Genomic DNA, 16793 nt, shown 5'->3' with positions numbered 1-16793 from the left:
TAAACCATGTCCCCAAGTGCCATGGACACTCATTTCTTGAACACCTCCAGGAATGGTGACTCCACCACCTCCCTGGGCAGCCTGTTCCAATCCCTGAACACTCCTGCACCAAAGAAATTTTTCCTAATATGCAGCCTAAACCTCCCCTGGTGCAACTTGAGGCTATTTCCTCTTTTCCACACGTTGCAAACAAGTGCTGTGTTAGCAAAGCCCATGCTGTCATTTGTTTGGGCCATGTTCAGGACAGCTGGGCAAAATAGCCACAAAGTGTCCCACTCTGGATCACTAAACAGAGAGTGCTAGAAAAATCTGGTGTTCCCAGATAGCTAACCACTAACACTAAGATCATCTCCATCATTCCAGGCTGCTGCATTGGTAGATGGATACTCATCACTGTGAGCACATAAAAAGCCTCCTGAGCACACAGTTTAAAAGTCAGAATTTCCATAGAACTGTAGAATGCATAGAATGGTTTGGGTTGGAAGGGATCTTCAGAGGTCATCCAGTCCAACCCCCCTGCAGTCAGTAGGGACATCCTCCACTAGATCAGGTTGTCCAGAGCCCTGTCGAGCCTCACCTTGAGTATCTCCAGGGATGGGGCCTCAGCTACCTCCCTGGGCAACCTCTTCCAGTGTTCCACTACCCTCATGGTATAAAACTTGTTCCTAGTGTTCAATCTAAATCTGTTCTTCTCTATATTTAGATTGTATGTTAGGAACAATTTTCAGAAGGGTTAACCCCTCCTGGAACTAAGCTTTTCAAAACTTTCCTTTGCCTTTGCACTGTTGGGAGCATCTTCAAGCATCCCCACACAGCAGGTTCTTGCTTCCAGAAGTTGAGTCCCCTCAAAAAGTAAGGGCTTCTGCCTGAAAGCCAAGCTCAGAGATGTTTGTGATTGTAAATCACATCCACCCCATAAAGGGCTTTCTGGTGCCAGAAATAGGATTTTGTGTGAGTGAGAGAATCAAACCATCATGAGAATAAAAGCTTGTTTCAGGGAGCGTTCACCAACATCTGCTTTTCATTCAGCAGTACTGGAGATTGCTGTGAATACTTCAAGGTCAGAGCAATTAAATGGTTAAAGGAGTATTTGGCCCTTGAAAGACTTTCTTTAACTAGGTACGATTATTGGAGCCATCTAAGGTTGTTAGGAACCTTTCTCTCTCCCCCTCTTTATTTTTTTTTCCTCTTTTTTTTTTTTAAGTGACATTAAAATGCTTTTGAGTTCAAGGGGCAGCAGGGAGGCAGAAGAGGGCAGCTGGTGACACACTCAAATGAAACAGCTGCCAGCCCCCAAAAGTTGGGAAAGTGAGAAATTGTTTTTAATGGTGGAAAGGGCTGATAATCCTCCACTTTTGAGAAGCTCAAGCCCCTGTGTTTTTCTTCTTCTTCACTAATAATAGCTAATAACAGCTTAGGCACTGGCAAGTAACCTGAACCTGCTTTCTGACAGCATTATGAGGCTTTGATTCTATTAGCCCCAAGTGCTGGTAATGGGGGGAGGCTCCGTTTTAGCTGTCAGCAGCACTCGTTTTCCAGCTTTGAAGCCCTGCTTTAGGTGGCAAGAGTGGTGCTCAGATAGCTCTTTGTGGTGAGTCCTGATTGCTGGGCATGGCAGTGCCAAGATGAGGTTGTTGTCAGAGGTTGGGGAGTTGTGTTCCCACCTCTTAAAGGTGGCACCATGATTAGAGTCACAGAATCAGAGAATGCTTTGGCTTGGAAAGGACTTTTAAAGGTTATTTAGTCCAAACCCCCTGCAGTAAGCAGGGGCAGGAGGTTGGAGTGAGGCTGGTGTTGGTCTGTTCTCCCAAGAAACTACTGACAGGACAAGAGGAGATAGCCTCAAGCTGCACCAGAGGACGTTTAGTTTGGATATTAGGAAGAATTTCTTTGCTACAGGAGTGGTCAGGCATTGGAACAGACTACCCAGGGAGCTGGTGGAGTCACCATCCCTGGAGGTGTTCAAGAAACCAGTACATGTGGCATGGTCTAGTGGTCATGGAAGTGTTGGGTTTGATCTTGGAGGTCTTTTTCAACCTTTATGATTCCATGATTCTGTGGCCATAAAACTGAAGCTGCATCTCTAACCTGAAACACAAGCACGAGGGCAAAGACTCTTCCCTCAGTCTTGTGGAGCTGGTTTTGAATTGGTTTAAAAATGGATTCTGCCCCTCTGGTTGTGATCAGTTCGTTAGAAACCCAAAGTAAGCTCTAATCAGATGTTAATGTATGGGTAACCAAATCTGAGCATGCAGGGCTGGGAATGTGTTGGCTTCTTCATCGATGCTGGTGGGCATTTGGCTCAGGTTCTGCCTTCGCCAGGACTTGAGTGAACTTGCTGGTTCAGCCAAAACACCTAAATACCCCCCTCACTTTGAGCAAGCCCCATGGCATTTCCCTAGCTCTGCTGCCAGCAGGACCTCAGCTGTGGATTTGCAGTTAGATGCATGGCTTGGAGACTTCCTTGAGACTGTGCCAAAGAGAAGGTGCAAAGCACAACGTGCCACTGCACTGGAAAGCAGGGAGGGGGTTCCTGTGTTCCTTACTCCTGCAGTTGGTGGAAAATCCTTCCAGATTCTGCAGAGTTCTATTTGTTGTTCCTCTCCCTTTTCCTTCTGCTTGCCTTTGCCTTGTCTTTCTTTGCCTTTTTCCCCCATGCTAAGAGAAACAGTTTAGTTGCTTTGGGGAGATAGAGATGGAAAATTCGCACCTGGAGCCTGTGTTCAGTGACAGCCTGGAGGTGCCTCTGGAGGAGGAATGTAAAGGAGGGGATTGATTTGTGGAGCAGCCACGTTGATGGTCTGATTGCAAGAAGGAGTTTGAAAGCATTGGTCTGGGTGGTTGAGCCAGGAGTTCCCAAGGGCAGATGGGGCAGGGGTGTGTGGAGTTAAAAGGAAAACGGAATGAAGTGAGTTAGAAAAGCTAAGCTGTCCTGAGGCTTGGTGAAAGAAAAAGTCTTCAGAGTGAATGCTAGAGGAGAAAAATATCAGGGGTGAGCTTATTCTGCAAAGAGACCCTTCCCTGTTTGGAATTCTATTGTGTTTAAGAGAAGAGCACTTCACACAGGGAGAATCATTTGGCACTGGGGCCCACGTTCTGGTGGCAGAGCTCTGGCAAACTCACGACACCTCCCACTCAGTTCAGAAAGCTCCTGGGCTGTTGTCCCTGACACAGCAGCATGGCAGGGTTGGGCTGGTGGAGCTGCAGGGAAGGGTGCCCCATCACTTGGATGTCCTCCCTCACTGACACATCCTCCTACCATGGCACCCAAGAGCCTTGTCCAGCTTGGTATCCCTGTGTGCCATCCTCTTTCTTTCCTAATCTTCTTTCTCCTCCTTCTCCTAGATTCGCCTTCATCAGGTGATGATGAAGATGATGATGATGAGTCAGAAGATACAGGTAATTTGCTTTTGGGGGATACAGGGGAATTTTCTTTCAAAGAGATGTGGCTCCCAAGTGGAGCAGCTCGTCATTAGGATGAGGGGCAATGGTTTGAAACTGGAGCAGGGTAGGTTCAGGTTGGACATTAGGAGGAATTTCTTTACTACGAGAGTGATGGAACGCTGGAAGGGGTTGCCCAGGGATGTGGTTATGGCCCCATTCTTGGGATTTAGACTGGAGATTAGGAAGAAATTATTTCCAGTGAGGGTGGTAAGACACTAGAACAGGTTGCCCAGGGAAGTTTTGGATACCTCCTCCCTGTGGGTGTTCAAGGCCAGGTTGGATGGGACCTTGAGCAACCTGGGCTAGTGGGAGATGTCCCTGCCCATGGCAGGGGCTTGGAACTGGGTGATCTTGAAGGTTCTTTCCAATCCATACCATTCTGTGGTTCTATGAATTAAGGGCCAGATGCTGTGAAGCGACAAGGGCCTTTGCAGAGGTTCTGAGGGCTCCTGATGCTTGCTGAAGCCTAGTAGGGCTGGGTTTGGTCAGGATTTGTTCCTGCTGCAGAGCAGTTTCTGATGAGCACTTTAAATGATTCTGTACTTTCCTTTGTAGTGTGGTTTGTAGTAAACTCCATCTCTTAGCAACAGGTATCACAAACCATGAGCTGGGTTGTGGGACAGGACAAGTTTTCCCTTACTGGAAAGGCAAACAGAGGTTTCACTGAGTGTGTTTATTTATAGCCTGCACTCTGGGTCTTCTTGACTTCAAGGCTGCCTCTTTTTTTAGCCCTGAAGGTAAAGATTGGCTTTGCTGAAAGGTCTCCTTAGAACAAGCTGGCTTCTCTTCTGCTTTCAAATGGTTGATTAGCTTCACGTGGCACCCCGTGGTGTGGTGTGACATAGAGGTGCCTTACCTTGGTTTGTTTGATGTCAAACCCTCCACTTCACCTTCTCTTGAGTTTGAGGAGCTGTGTTGTTAACTCCAGCACCACCACAGCTGGGACATTCCACCAGGGACAAGGGCTGCAGGACCATCCTGGGCAGGTGGACACAGAGATGTAGCCAGTCCTGTGGACAGCCCAAAGAGCTGTGTCCTCCATCTCTTGGGGCAAAAAAGAATCACAGAATGGTATGGGTTGGAAGGGACCTCTGAAGAGGTCATTGTCACCATCTCTGGAGGGATTTAAGAGACTTGTGGATGTGGTGCTGAGGGACATGGTTTAGTGGCAGTGTTTTAGCAGTAGTGGTGGAGTTGTGAGCCCAAGCGAGTAGTTGGACTTGCTGATCTCAAAGGTCTCTTCCAGCCTCGACAGTTCTCTGATACTATGATCCAGTGCAACCCCCTTGCTGGAGCAGGATCACTTAGAGTAAAACTTCCAGGCAGGTTTTGAATGCCTTGAGACTCCACAACCCCTTTGGGCAGCCTGGAGGTGTCCAAAAAACATGTGGACGTGGCACTTGGGGACATGGTTCAGTGGCCATGGTGGTGTTGGGTTGGTGGTTGGACTCGATGATCTTAGAGGACTTTTCCAACCTTCATGGTTCTGTGATTCTCTCCCAAGGGCAGTGCAGAAACAGGGCAGCAGAAAAGACGAAAGAGGAGCTAGAGGCCCTCCAGATCATTTGCCCTTGTCACAAACCATGATCCTCCTTTGCAGAAAGAGGCTTTCCAGTCCCTCTGCTCCCCACAGCTGGTTTTCCTGGCCTTGAAACAAAACCCAAGCTCCCTTTTCTTCACACAAGGCTCTTCTGCCCCAGCACTCCCCATCCCTGGAGATCTGTTTGTTTGGAGCTCCTGCCGGGCAGCCCCAGCCCCTTCAAAGAGCCCCTGTAATCTCCAATTAAAGCTGGCTCTGTGCTGGGAGGTGTCAGCTGGGGAAATGACACAATTAGGGTTGATTCTGGCTGCTGCAGAATTTGGGGGCAGCTCCTAATTGCCAAATGAGTGCTTGGCAGTATTAATTATTCCAAGTCTCACCCCCTCGTTTGGGTTTTAATTGGCCCTTCCAGTCGGATGGGTGGCCGCTGTCTTTGAGGAGCAAAATGAACTGCTGGGTTAAGTGCTGGCTGGTGGGAAAGGGTGGGTGATAATGATTGTGGGTCCCTTGGTTTGTTGTTTTGTTGTGTGTTTGGTTGGTTGGTTGGTTGGTTGGTTGGTTTTTTTCACACCTGCAAATGCAAAACCAGGGCTCAGAATTCATTTAGAGAGAGGAGCTCCAGAAATTGTTCCTCTTTTCTGTCTTCTTCCTTTCTTGTTCCTGAAACTCTCTCTGGAGCTTGGCATGCTTTGCTTGAAACAAAGTCAGCAGTGTGTGCCCCCAACTCTGAAAGAGAGGGAATGGAAGGGCTCTGGGGACAGAGCAGCCCAAAAGCAGAGGGAGTTTGTTCACTGCTGCTGAGAGTGAGAACAAAGGCACTGTTTGCAACATGGAGACACTTTCCTCCAGTTCCAGTTTAACTTCAGCAAGTTTGATTGAATATTGACATGCTAATCCAAGGATGCCCAGTGCTGGTGAGCCCCAAATCTGCTGGAAGAGCACCCAAAATGAGGGAGGGCACTTGAGAATGAAGCCATTTCTAGTTGCAGGTGGGAGGAGTGGATCCTACCTGTGTGCTCAGTAGGTAGGAATATAGAGTTCAGTTTTGGGCCCCTCACTACAAGAAGGACTTTGAGGTGCTGGAGCATGTCCAGAGAAGAGCAACAAAGGTGTGGGGGGTTGGTCTCTTCTCACATGCAACAAGATGAGAGGAAATGGCCTCAAGTTATGCCAGAAGAGCTTTAGGTTGGGTATCAGGAAAAATTGCTTTGCAGAAAGGGTTCTCAGGCACAGGAACAGGCTGCCCAGGCTGGTGGTGCAGTCACCATCCCTGGAGGTATTTAAAAGGTGTGTGGATGTGGTGCTGAGGGATGTGGTTTAGTGGCAGTGGCTTAGCAGCAGTGGTGGGATTGTGAGCTGAAGGTGAATGGTTGGACTTGATCTCAAAGGCCTCTTCCAGTCTCAACAGTTCTGTGATTCTGTGGGACCTTTGCTCCATATGAAGAATATCCTCAGCTGGAAACTTTCCTGAGCCCTGTCTTGCTCCTCTCTGATGTCTGAAGTCTTCAAGACCAGGCTGGATGAGGCTCTGAGCAAGCTGGTCTAGTGGAAGGTGTCCCTGCCCATGGCAGGGGGGTTAGAACTAGATGATCTTTTCCAACCCAAGCCATTCTATGAATCTTTGAAGGCCTTAAGATAGGATCTGTTGTAGGGAGATAGGTTATTCTGCCCTTCTTAGCAGCAGTGAAGGAAACTCCAACCATCCCTGCCTGCCCTTTCCCTGAACTCTCTCCCCTGCAGCCCTCTTAACCTCCTGGACAGTCCCTGGGAAATCAGAGTGCATTGCCAAAAGGAAGTGTTCAGCCAGGAAATAGCCCCATGCTGCAGAAACCAAGGACCAGATCTCTCCCAACATGATCTCTGCAGCTCCTTCCTCTAAGGCCACCCCAACAGCCCTCCTCCAAACTCACCCTCCCTGCTGCTCCCTGGGCTTTTGCCCAGCCTTTGCTTGGCTTCTGCCTTCCCAACACAGAGAATCACAGAACTGTTTTGGTTGGAAAAGCTCTCTGAGATCAGGGAGACCAACCACCAACATGTGATAGCAGCATCTTCATTTTCCATGAAGACCTGAGTTTAGGGGCTGCAGCCCTTCTTAGAACAGTCCCCTTTTTTGTCTAGATCTAGCAGTTTTCTGAACTCAGGTGTTAGAAGGTAGGTGGTTACCCTGCTTCAGCCCACGTTTAGCCTCTTGAGCAAGCTGGTCTAGCAGGAGGTTAGAACTAGATGATCTTGAAGGTCCCTTCCAACTCAAACCATTGATTATCATGTAACATTTGAGGCCTCTCCTGGATGAGCCCTGAGTTTACAGCAAAGTTTTATAGCCAGGATTTTGCAAGAGCAAGGGAATTACAGGGATTCCTCCTGCTGCTTTTGTTTGTGCCAGCCATGCTCGGGCTCCTGGTGCCATCCTAGCAAGAAAAAGCCCTTCAGCAGTTTCGTTGTGTGAAAGGTGAGGTTCATGGGTGAGCACCAGATCCCTCTGAGAGGTGGAGCTGACTTTGACAGGCAATCACAGCACCTTGTGCAAGGCAGCTCGAGGGCAGATGAAAGTCCTCTCCGTGCTGGATTTCCCTCCCTGGGATGGCATCACTCAGGCACCTACATCTGGCTGCAGAAGTGTGAAAGCAGGTGAGGGCCACAAAGATGCTGAGGAGCCTGTGAGGAGGAAAGGCTGAGGGCCCTGGGGCTGTTGAGCCTGGAGAAGAGCAGCCTGAGAGGGGATCTGATCAGTGCTCAGCAAAAACTAAAGGATGGGAGGCAAGAGCATGGGGCCAAGCTCTTCTCATTGGTGCCCAGTGCCAGGACAAGGGGCAATGGGCACAAAGTAGAACAGGAGGTTTCACTTGAAATTAAGGAAAAACTTGTAAAGCCCACCTAGCCACGAGGAACTGGATATCAGAAGCCACATTCAGGAGGCTCTTCATTTGCTGGGGATGGTCCCACTGGGCACACTTGTCTCACAGAATCTCAGCATAGTGGGGGTTGGAAGGGATTTCTGGAAATCAGTCAGGCCAACAGCCCTGCTAAAGCAGTGTCACCCACAGCAGGTTGCCCAGAATCACAATGTCCAGGTGGGTTTGGAATATCTCCAGAGAAGGAGACTCCACAACCATTCTGGGCAGCCTGCTCCAGGGCTCCAACACCCACACAGCAAAAAATTATTTCCTCCTGTTGAGGTAGAACCTCCTGGATTCCAGTGTGTGTGCACTGCCCCTTGTTCTATCATATGACACCACTGAAAAGAATTTCATGTTCTCCAAGGCAGTTCTTGCAGGACCAGCACCTTAAGTTTGTCTTGGCCAGAAGCCCACAGGTGTCTGTGGTGGGTGGGTATGAGTTCTCAGAGTCTGTAGATGCTTCCTTCCCACCTGGAGGGGAGATGCTGGTTACACTCCTTGGTCTTCTTGGCTATTTTGCAGCCCAAATGCTTTGTGCTTCAATCTCCCTTGGGAGCAGAGAGCTGGTGGGGCTGGATGCACGGCAGAAGAAACACTCCATGTGCAGCTCTGCAGTTTCCTTAAGCAGAAAACCAAAGCTGAGGAGCATTTTTCCCCCCCCTCCCCAACTTTCTCTTCCTTTCTTCCCAGCATAATGAGTTTGCTGCTGCTGCCTTAATTTGGAGTTAATCTGTAATGGTTGTCAGGCAGCCAAGAGACTTCGCTGTCCTCCAGGCAGAGAAGAAAAAAATATCTCATGCTAGCACTGGTGTTTTCAAACTTAGGCCTGTTCAAAGGCAACATGAATCTTTCAAACTAAAATCACTTGTACTTAAAGAACATAAACATGATAAACCAGTTTGGCACTGGGGTTTGGCTTTTTTCTTCTTATTTTTTTTTTTTATTCCTTTCCCTTAAGGAGGCCACACTACATTTGTGCTCACCAAGAAGGAACCTTCCCAGCCCACTCAGCTCACACTTTTTCTTTGCTCCCTTGCTGGCCCATCAATGTTTTTTTTTTTTTACAGTTCCAACATCTTGCTGCTGTTGATGCTTCTTGGCTGCTCTTATTCCAAAGGTACATCTGTGTCTCTTCACAGGCTGAGGCCAGATTCTCAGCCAGATCTGGAAGAAATTCTTTACAGTGAAGAATTAGGAAGAAATTCTTTACCGTGAGGGTGGGGAGGCACTGGAGCAGGTTGCCCAGGGAGGTCGTGGATGAACCTTCTCTGGAGGTGTTCAAGGCCAGGCTGGATGGAAGGAACCCTGAGCAAGTTGGTCTAATGGGAGGTGTCCCTGCCCATGACAGACGGGGTTGGAACTACATTCATAGGTTCATAGTATGATTGGGGTTGGAAGGGGCCTTCAAGATCATCTAGTTCCACCCCCATGCCATGGGCAGGGACACCTTCCACTAGCCCAGCTTGCTCAAAGCCTCATCCAGCCTGGCCTTGAACACCTCCAGGGAGGGGGCATCCACAACCTCCCTGGGCAACCTGTTCCAGTGTCTCACCACCCTCACTGGAAAGAATTTCTTCCTAATCTCCAGTCTAAATCTGTGCTCCTCAAGCTCAAATCCATTGCCCCTCGTCCTATCACTACAAGCTCTTGTAAAAAGTCCCTTTCAACCCAAACTGTTCTATGATAACTCTGCCTGTTGCTTCCAAGCAGCTACTGTGTATCCATACTGGCATTACCAAGACAAGAACCTGGTCCTGGACCTTTCATCACAAACCCCAAATGCAAACACCCTCTCTACATGTAGCTGGGGAGCATTTCTGTGTCGTTTATCTGCAGTGCAGCAGGTAGCAATTTAACTGTCACTCCACACACACCAAAGCCTCCTCAAAGGCATCTGCTCCCCAGCTGATATCCTCCATGCCAGAAACAGGTCTGATCAACTTGGCCTTTTCTTTCCCAGGTGTCCCCTTCTGGACCCGGCCAGATAAGATGGAGAAGAAGCTGCTGGCAGTTCCTGCTGCCAACACCGTGCGCTTCCGCTGCCCGGCGGGGGGGAACCCAACTCCTTCCATCTACTGGCTGAAAAATGGCAAGGAGTTCAAGGGGGAGCATAGGATTGGGGGCATCAAGGTAAGGCTGGGGTTTGGAGCTCTGCTTCTACCTGGAGTTCTGCTTTGCTACCGACTGTACCAAGTTGGGTTTCGCTGGGACTACCCTGGGGATGTGTAACAGCACAGTCCTGGCTTCATGGGAATCAGAGAATCAGAGAATGGAAAGGAACTTGTGGAGATCATCTAGTCCAGCCCCACTGCTAACAAAGGTTCTCCTACATCAGGTTGCACAGTGACACATGCAAGCAGGATTCAAAAGTCTCCAGAGAAGGAGACTGCACAACCTCTCTGGGCAGCATGTTCCACAGCTCCAGCAGCTTCAAAGTGAAGAAGTTTTTCTTTACGTTTAAGTGAAACCTGGATTCCAATTTGTACCCATTGCCCCGTGTCCTATCACTGACCACCACTGAAAAGAGCCTGGCTCCATCTTCTTGCCCCCCACCCTTCAGCTCTTGCTGATCAGATCCCCTCTCAGGCTGCTCTTCTTCAGGCTCAACAGCCCCAGGGTTCTCAGCCGTTCCTCCTCACAGAGATGCTCCAGGCTCCTCAGCATCTTTGTAGCCTGCATTGGACTCTCTCCAGTAGTTCTGAACTGGAGACCCCAGAACAGAATATTCCATCTGTGGCCTCACCAGGGCAGAGTAGAGGGGGAGGAGAACCTCCTTCAACCTGCAGTGGGGGTGTTTCTTGTAGCCTTAGCAATTACTCAACACCAAAGTGTTTAAAATCGCTGCTGTCCCTTGGGATTGAGGGCCAGTGCCCCCTGGGTTTGTCTGCAGAGGTCTTCAGGTGAAAATGAGACTGGCTTTATGGTTGTGCTATGGATGGTGATGAGAAAGCAGGAGCAGAAACTTGTGTCTTAATTTCTGGAGATCAGCCCAGTGTGTTGAGATGTGGTAGACTGAGCTGAGGCTGCTCCCAGCATTCAAGGAAAACTGACTCAGCATCCTTTGAAGGTGTGGGAAGGGCCTCACCAGAGAGCTGGACCGTGGTGCTGGTGTCCATTAACATTCTTGTGGTATAAATCACTGACCCTTGGTCAAGTGTTGGATTCCCTTGTAGCCAGAGTCATAGCATCTGCTTCTTAGCTGCTTTCTTCTCCCTCCTTCCTTTCTGCCATGAGGTGTTCTGGAAAATGCTCTGGCTTGTGTTTATGGAAGGAGCTGAGGGACCCAAAACCCCTACTGCACTCAGTACTGATTTAATTAGCCAGAAGTTTCTGTGCTACTGTCTGTGATGAATTATGGCAGGACTTCAACAGGAAAAGCAGCTCTTCTCTGCTGTTGTTGGTTTTCTTCTTACTTTGTCCCCTTGAGGTCATAGTCAGGCTCTTTTCAGATTTTATTTGGGGAGAATAAAGCTGGCAGCAGCTGCTTATAACAAAATCAGTGTGGCAGGAGGGAATTCTGAGCAGCGATCTGTGCTCTGCCAGCCCTGGCATAGCCCTGAGCTGCTGCTCAGGAGAGAAGGGGATTTTGAGGAAGGCACCATCATCAGTACTCTGAATAAGCTGTGTGCTGGTGCCTACCACACTGGGAGTGTTTTCAAAGGGCATGCAAAGCATGCTGTGCTCCAGAAACCAGAAAATTATTCAAAAAAAGTCTTCCCTCCCTGCAGTTTTGGGCTGTTTCTTTCCTGTTAGCTCAGCCCCACTCCTGAAAGAGCCTTTTGTGGTTGCTTCAGTGAAGCTTTTGAAGCTCCCTCAGTCCTGTCCCTGCTCCAGCCTGGATGAGGCTGAGGAAATTCTCAGGTTTGGATCTTCTGAAAAGTTAGGGAAGAAGGTTGAGGGGAGACCTTATTGCTCTCTACAGCTCCCTGAAAGGAGGTTGCAGTGAAGTGGGGGTTGGTCTCATCTCCCTACTATCAGGTGATAGAAGGAGATGAAATGACCTGAAATGGCACCAGGGCAGGTTTAGGTTGGACATTAGAAGAAACTTCTTGAGTGGAAGGGTTGTCAAATACTGAAACAGACTGCCCAGGAAGGTGGTTGAATCCCTATCCCTGGAAGTGTTCAAGAAACATGGCACCAGGGGACATTTGTTAATGGCCATTTTGGTGTTGTGTTGATGATTGGGCTTGATGGTCTTAGAGGTCTTTTCCATCCAAAACAATTCTATGAAAAAAAGAGACAAGGATGGAAAAGAAGTATGGAAGCAGCTCCTGTGGGTAAGCAGCCTTTTGAGAGGTAATGTTCACCCAGCACCAGCATCCTTGACTGACTGCAGACCATCTCAAAGCGTTTCCAGGCTCACACACACCATTGGGGTTGCTTTTCACAAAGCTATGTGCCAGCAGCTGCACTAAGTTATGCTTGCAGAAGCCAATCTAAAGCTGAAAGCAATTCTCCAGCTCTCTTCCCAGTGCTTTTAATCTCTCCTTGAGTTTAAATTGACGTTTCATCCTCTGCAACAGGGCAGTGAGTCTTTGGCATCGCTCTGCTTTGTTTCTCTAGGGTACCTTCCAGCAACAAGCCAATGCTCAAAAGAGCTATTGAAGGCAATGTCAGGCCAATTACAGCAAGATTGGGTTAAGCTCTCTATCTGTCTAGGTGTGGTTCTTTGTCCCTTCTTTGATATAAAGACATCTTTCCCTCTCTGTTCTTCTTGCCTTGGTTGCTTGCTTTTGCTGATGGGCCATGGCTGGAGGCAGGGAGTCTAATGGCAGTATGAATACACTCATAGCTACCAGCTGAGATTTGAACCAGAAAAGGAGCTTGAAAACCTGCTTGGTATCTCATGTATTTAAGATTTAAATTCCCTGTTACAACTTAACTTCATAACAGGATTAAGGCAGCTTGAAAAGAATGGGCAAGACTCAAGGTCTGGCAGAGCCTGGCTGGCTTACTTCATCTCGAGATCTGGTCTTAACCCAGAAATCCTTGAGCTGGGAATGTTCTCATTTGTTTTCAGTGCATGGCAGAGTTTCTGTGTTGATTGTGAAAGGTCTGTGGCCAGCAGATGAAAGCTGACCGCTCTTCCACTTCTGCCTCTTGGAAGTGGTGTGGAGATTGCATGGGATTGCACGGTGTGAAGAGAAGGATGAGTGCAAGAGAGAGGGGTGCAGGCTAACCTAGTTTTGTTACAGTTCACCCTTAACTAGCAAAGAGAAGACATTCATATGACTTCTCATATGAAATTTCCCAAAGAGCATTAATGGTTAAATCCCTGTTGGAATCTCTAATAGTGTAAGCCTCTGTGTGTTAAATGACCCTAGAAGGGAAGATGGAGGGGGAGGGGAGGGAGAGGATTATCCCTTCCCCAGACCATTGCACTGACTTGCATACCAGTCTGGCAAACAGGGACTGAGCTTCCAAGAGTGTCTGCAAATGTTTGTTTCACAAGGAGCCAAGAATGACAACACCAAATAAACCAGAGGGATTTCCAGTATCTCACCCCCTTGATTAATGCCTGCACTAAGTCACTTCATGTTTCCAGTGCTTTATGGAGTGTGGTAGCTATCTTCACTCAGGAACAGCCCTTCTTACTCTGCTTTAAATCTAGACATCAGTCTCAAGCTAAAAAAATAAAAATTAAAAAGTAATCTGATTGCTTCTAGAAGAGTTTCCAAACAAGTTCTGCCCCAGGGGTCTGTGCCCAGCAGGTTCTCCTCTCTGTTCTGAGTCCAAAGTCTCCATCTCAAATCTGACAAAATGAAATTCTTTGGAAGTGCCATAAAAGTGTCTTTGAAAGTGCCTCCTGAGTTAGAGCACCTAATTTGGACCTGGTTTTGTAATGCAGCTCGAACTAGGGACTCATCCATGTGTCTGGAGCCCCATTTCCTTGTAGTAGCTCCTAAGGGTTCCAGACACAAATGCTTTGCAATGCTGAAAAGTGGATTAAAAGAAGTCTTCAGACATAACTGTGAGACAAACCTGTATGGAAATGAACCCCTGAGCAGCCACACATTTGCATTGAAACTTCCTTGAGACTCTGGTATATTCAGCTGTGACCTCCAGGTCCAAGCTTTCTGTTCTCAGAGCTCCTCTGACCCTGCAATTGCTGCGTGGTTTCAGGGATGCTCCAAGCAGGATGTTGCTTTACAAAAGGTGCAATGATGATTCTGCATGGAGGTCCATCTGGGTGGGGTGAAGGTGCTGTCCTACCTGGCCTGACATCAGCAGCAACCCAAATTTCAGTTTAGACTTGCTTAGCCTCCTATGACCTAGCCCCTGAAATGGCAGGAAATGTATTCAGTGGTCCCTGAAAAGTGGGGTGCTCAGCAGTGCCATTCTCAGGGCTGCAGAGACTGTCAGAGCTTTAAGATGTTTTTTTTTCTTGCTCGTCTTGCAATTGATTTGTTTGCTTCTATGACTTGAAGTCTTCTCTTTGCAAAATTCTGGCTTTAATTGCAACATGGTCCTTTAAAGGGAAGCATGTGGATGCAGTCTCTCTCTAGCAAAACAGGTTAACTGACTTCATATTTGAATTCCCCTGCTGCAGCAAGAAACCTCAGGAGCAATTACACCCTGGACTCCTCCATCAGCTCTTAACATTCTGTAGTACAGTGTTATTGCCATCTCCTGCTTCTGTGTCCTTGGAGTCACCTTCAAAGTGTTTAATAAAGTTGAAATGTTCTGCTTTGGGCAGCAGAAGGCATCAAATTAATATGCAGAAAAAAATTGGAGAGCTGTCATATTCCATGTGTCCTGAAGGCATCTTTGATACCATTTGCTTTCTCTGTTAACTCAAGATTTGCTTTCCATGTCCATTATTTCCTTTGTTCTCATTAGAAGCAAACTAGAACACAGGGAGTTTCACTTGAATTTAAGGGAAAACTTGCTGCTGTGAGGGTGCTGGAGCCCTGGACCAGGATGCCCAGAGAGGTTGTGGTGTCTCCTTTCTTCTGGAGACTTTCAGATCCCAGCTGGATGTGTTCCTGTGTGACCTGATCTAAGTGAACCTGCCCCAGCAGTGAGGCTGGACTCAATGATCCCCAGAGGTCCCTTCCAACCTCCACCATTCTGTGATTCCATGAAACAATCATTCTAGCTGGGCTCACAGGGCAGCAGGTCAGGGTGGAAACATGGGTTGTGCTTTCCCTTCTGCTGCTCTGGACATGAGCCACATCTAGAAACCCAACTACTATAAAATTTGGTGCCAAGAGAGAAGGGCTGATCCTAGGGAGCAGCTTTGAGGCTGGGCATGTTTTCTCCTGGTTTTTACAGGGAATTATGGGGACTGACTCAATGGTAGACACCCATTTCTGTTCAAACAGATGCCACAGCCTGTTGCCTCCATAGCACACATCTTCAAAACATGCTACAGCTAGGGTAAGAAGTAGGAGTTTTATTGTTTAGAGTCATCTTAGGGATTAGATGTAGCAGGTGGTGAAGGTTTACAGATGAGAGGACAATATTTTTGAGCTGACAGAGCCTCTGGACCAGAGTGGTGTGACAGAGGGGACCAGCAGATCAGGGTTAGCTGATGCCTTCTGAAGCTGGTGCTCTAATGAGAGGTGGCACATTGTGCTGTCAGCTGGGTTCATTATTGCTGTCAGTGTGGAAGCATCTACCAGTCCCTGTTGGATCCTCAGTGTGCTACTGTGTGCTGTGCTGCTCCTCCATTGGGCTGAAGTCCTTCTCGCCTTTAAGCCTCTAATAACCCTTGAAATGACTCCTTGTGGTGTTCAGGCCAACTCTGGGGGTCATTCATGCTGGCCAAGCGTGTAGAAGCTCACTGATTTTTTTTTAGTGATTTGAATGAGCTGGTGGTGATGGTGCTTGACCACGAGCTTGATGGCTTGATTTCTTCTTCTAGTTGCGACACCAACAGTGGAGTTTGGTGATGGAGAGTGTGGTGCCATCAGACCGAGGGAATTACACCTGCGTGGTAGAGAACAAGTATGGCAACATCAGACACACCTACCAGCTTGATGTCTTAGGTGAGATTTCACTGTTCTCCCTCAGTAGGTGATGGGTGGTGATGCCCAAGAGGCGTGGGATGGGCTAGGGAGAGCAGGAGCTTGGTTTCTTTCGCACTGTGCTGGATCGTGGCTCTTCTCCAGCAAACAAGTTTGCTTTTGGCCAGTAATTCAGCCTCAGATCTGTGATCAATAAATTTATTGGTTTGCAATAGATTTATTGGTTTGGGCCTGCAGAGGGGCCAGAGAAGGAATGTCAGAGCTGAGATGTCTCTTCCATTCCCAGATGGTTCTTGTCTGCTTTGAGAAGCAGACTGGGTAAAAGCAGTGGCCAGGATTCCTGAGTGGGGGCAATCCCAGACCACGCCCTTTCTGCTGCAAAGGCAGGAGATGAAGGGCTGAGGGGAGAATCCTTGCTGGAGGAGGGACAAGTCAGTTAGGATTTCCCTCTCTTTTGTTTTTCAGAAAGGTCACCCCACCGACCCATCCTGCAGGCAGGGCTTCCTGCCAACCAGACCGTGGTGGTAGGGAGCAATGTGGAGTTTCACTGCAAGGTCTACAGCGATGCCCAGCCTCACATCCAGTGGCTGAAACACGTGGAAGTCAACGGCAGCAAGTACGGACCCGACGGGACTCCCTATGTCACGGTGCTGAAGGTTGGTACTTGCTCCTTCTTCTCACCCTCAGGGCAGTCCTTTCCGTGCCTTGGTCTTGGTGGGCAGCTCCACTGTGGGGATGCTCCTCAAGAGAAAGCCAACCCACTGCCCTACTGAGGGCAGGGGGAGATCAGCACTGAATGAAGGTGCTGCCAGTGCAGGTCATAAACTTCATTTAGGTGTTTAGAGATAAGCCCTCCATTAGCTGTGCCACGTGAACCAGGAACTCCCAGCAGAAGATGTTCAATGCCACATCTCTTACAAGACTAATAATGATTTAAACCAG

General features: G+C 48.4%; 1 protein-coding gene across 1 annotated transcript in view; it reads left to right on the top strand.

Moving 5' to 3' along the window:
- The window catches only part of FGFR3 (fibroblast growth factor receptor 3), a 59078-nt gene that overhangs the window by 24858 nt on the left and 17427 nt on the right, over positions 1–16793 (top strand). The window contains exons 3-6 of the mRNA XM_054391562.1: positions 3346–3399; positions 9842–10011; positions 15749–15872; positions 16317–16507. Of these exons, the coding sequence (XP_054247537.1) occupies positions 3346–3399; positions 9842–10011; positions 15749–15872; positions 16317–16507 (539 nt within the window). The remainder of the gene's footprint in view (positions 1–3345; positions 3400–9841; positions 10012–15748; positions 15873–16316; positions 16508–16793) is intronic.

The sequence above is a fragment of the Indicator indicator genome, chromosome 23, assembly GCF_027791375.1.
Source record: "Indicator indicator isolate 239-I01 chromosome 23, UM_Iind_1.1, whole genome shotgun sequence".
Taxonomy (NCBI): Eukaryota; Metazoa; Chordata; class Aves; order Piciformes; family Indicatoridae; genus Indicator; species Indicator indicator.
This window is presented reverse-complemented; position numbering and strand designations above follow the sequence as displayed.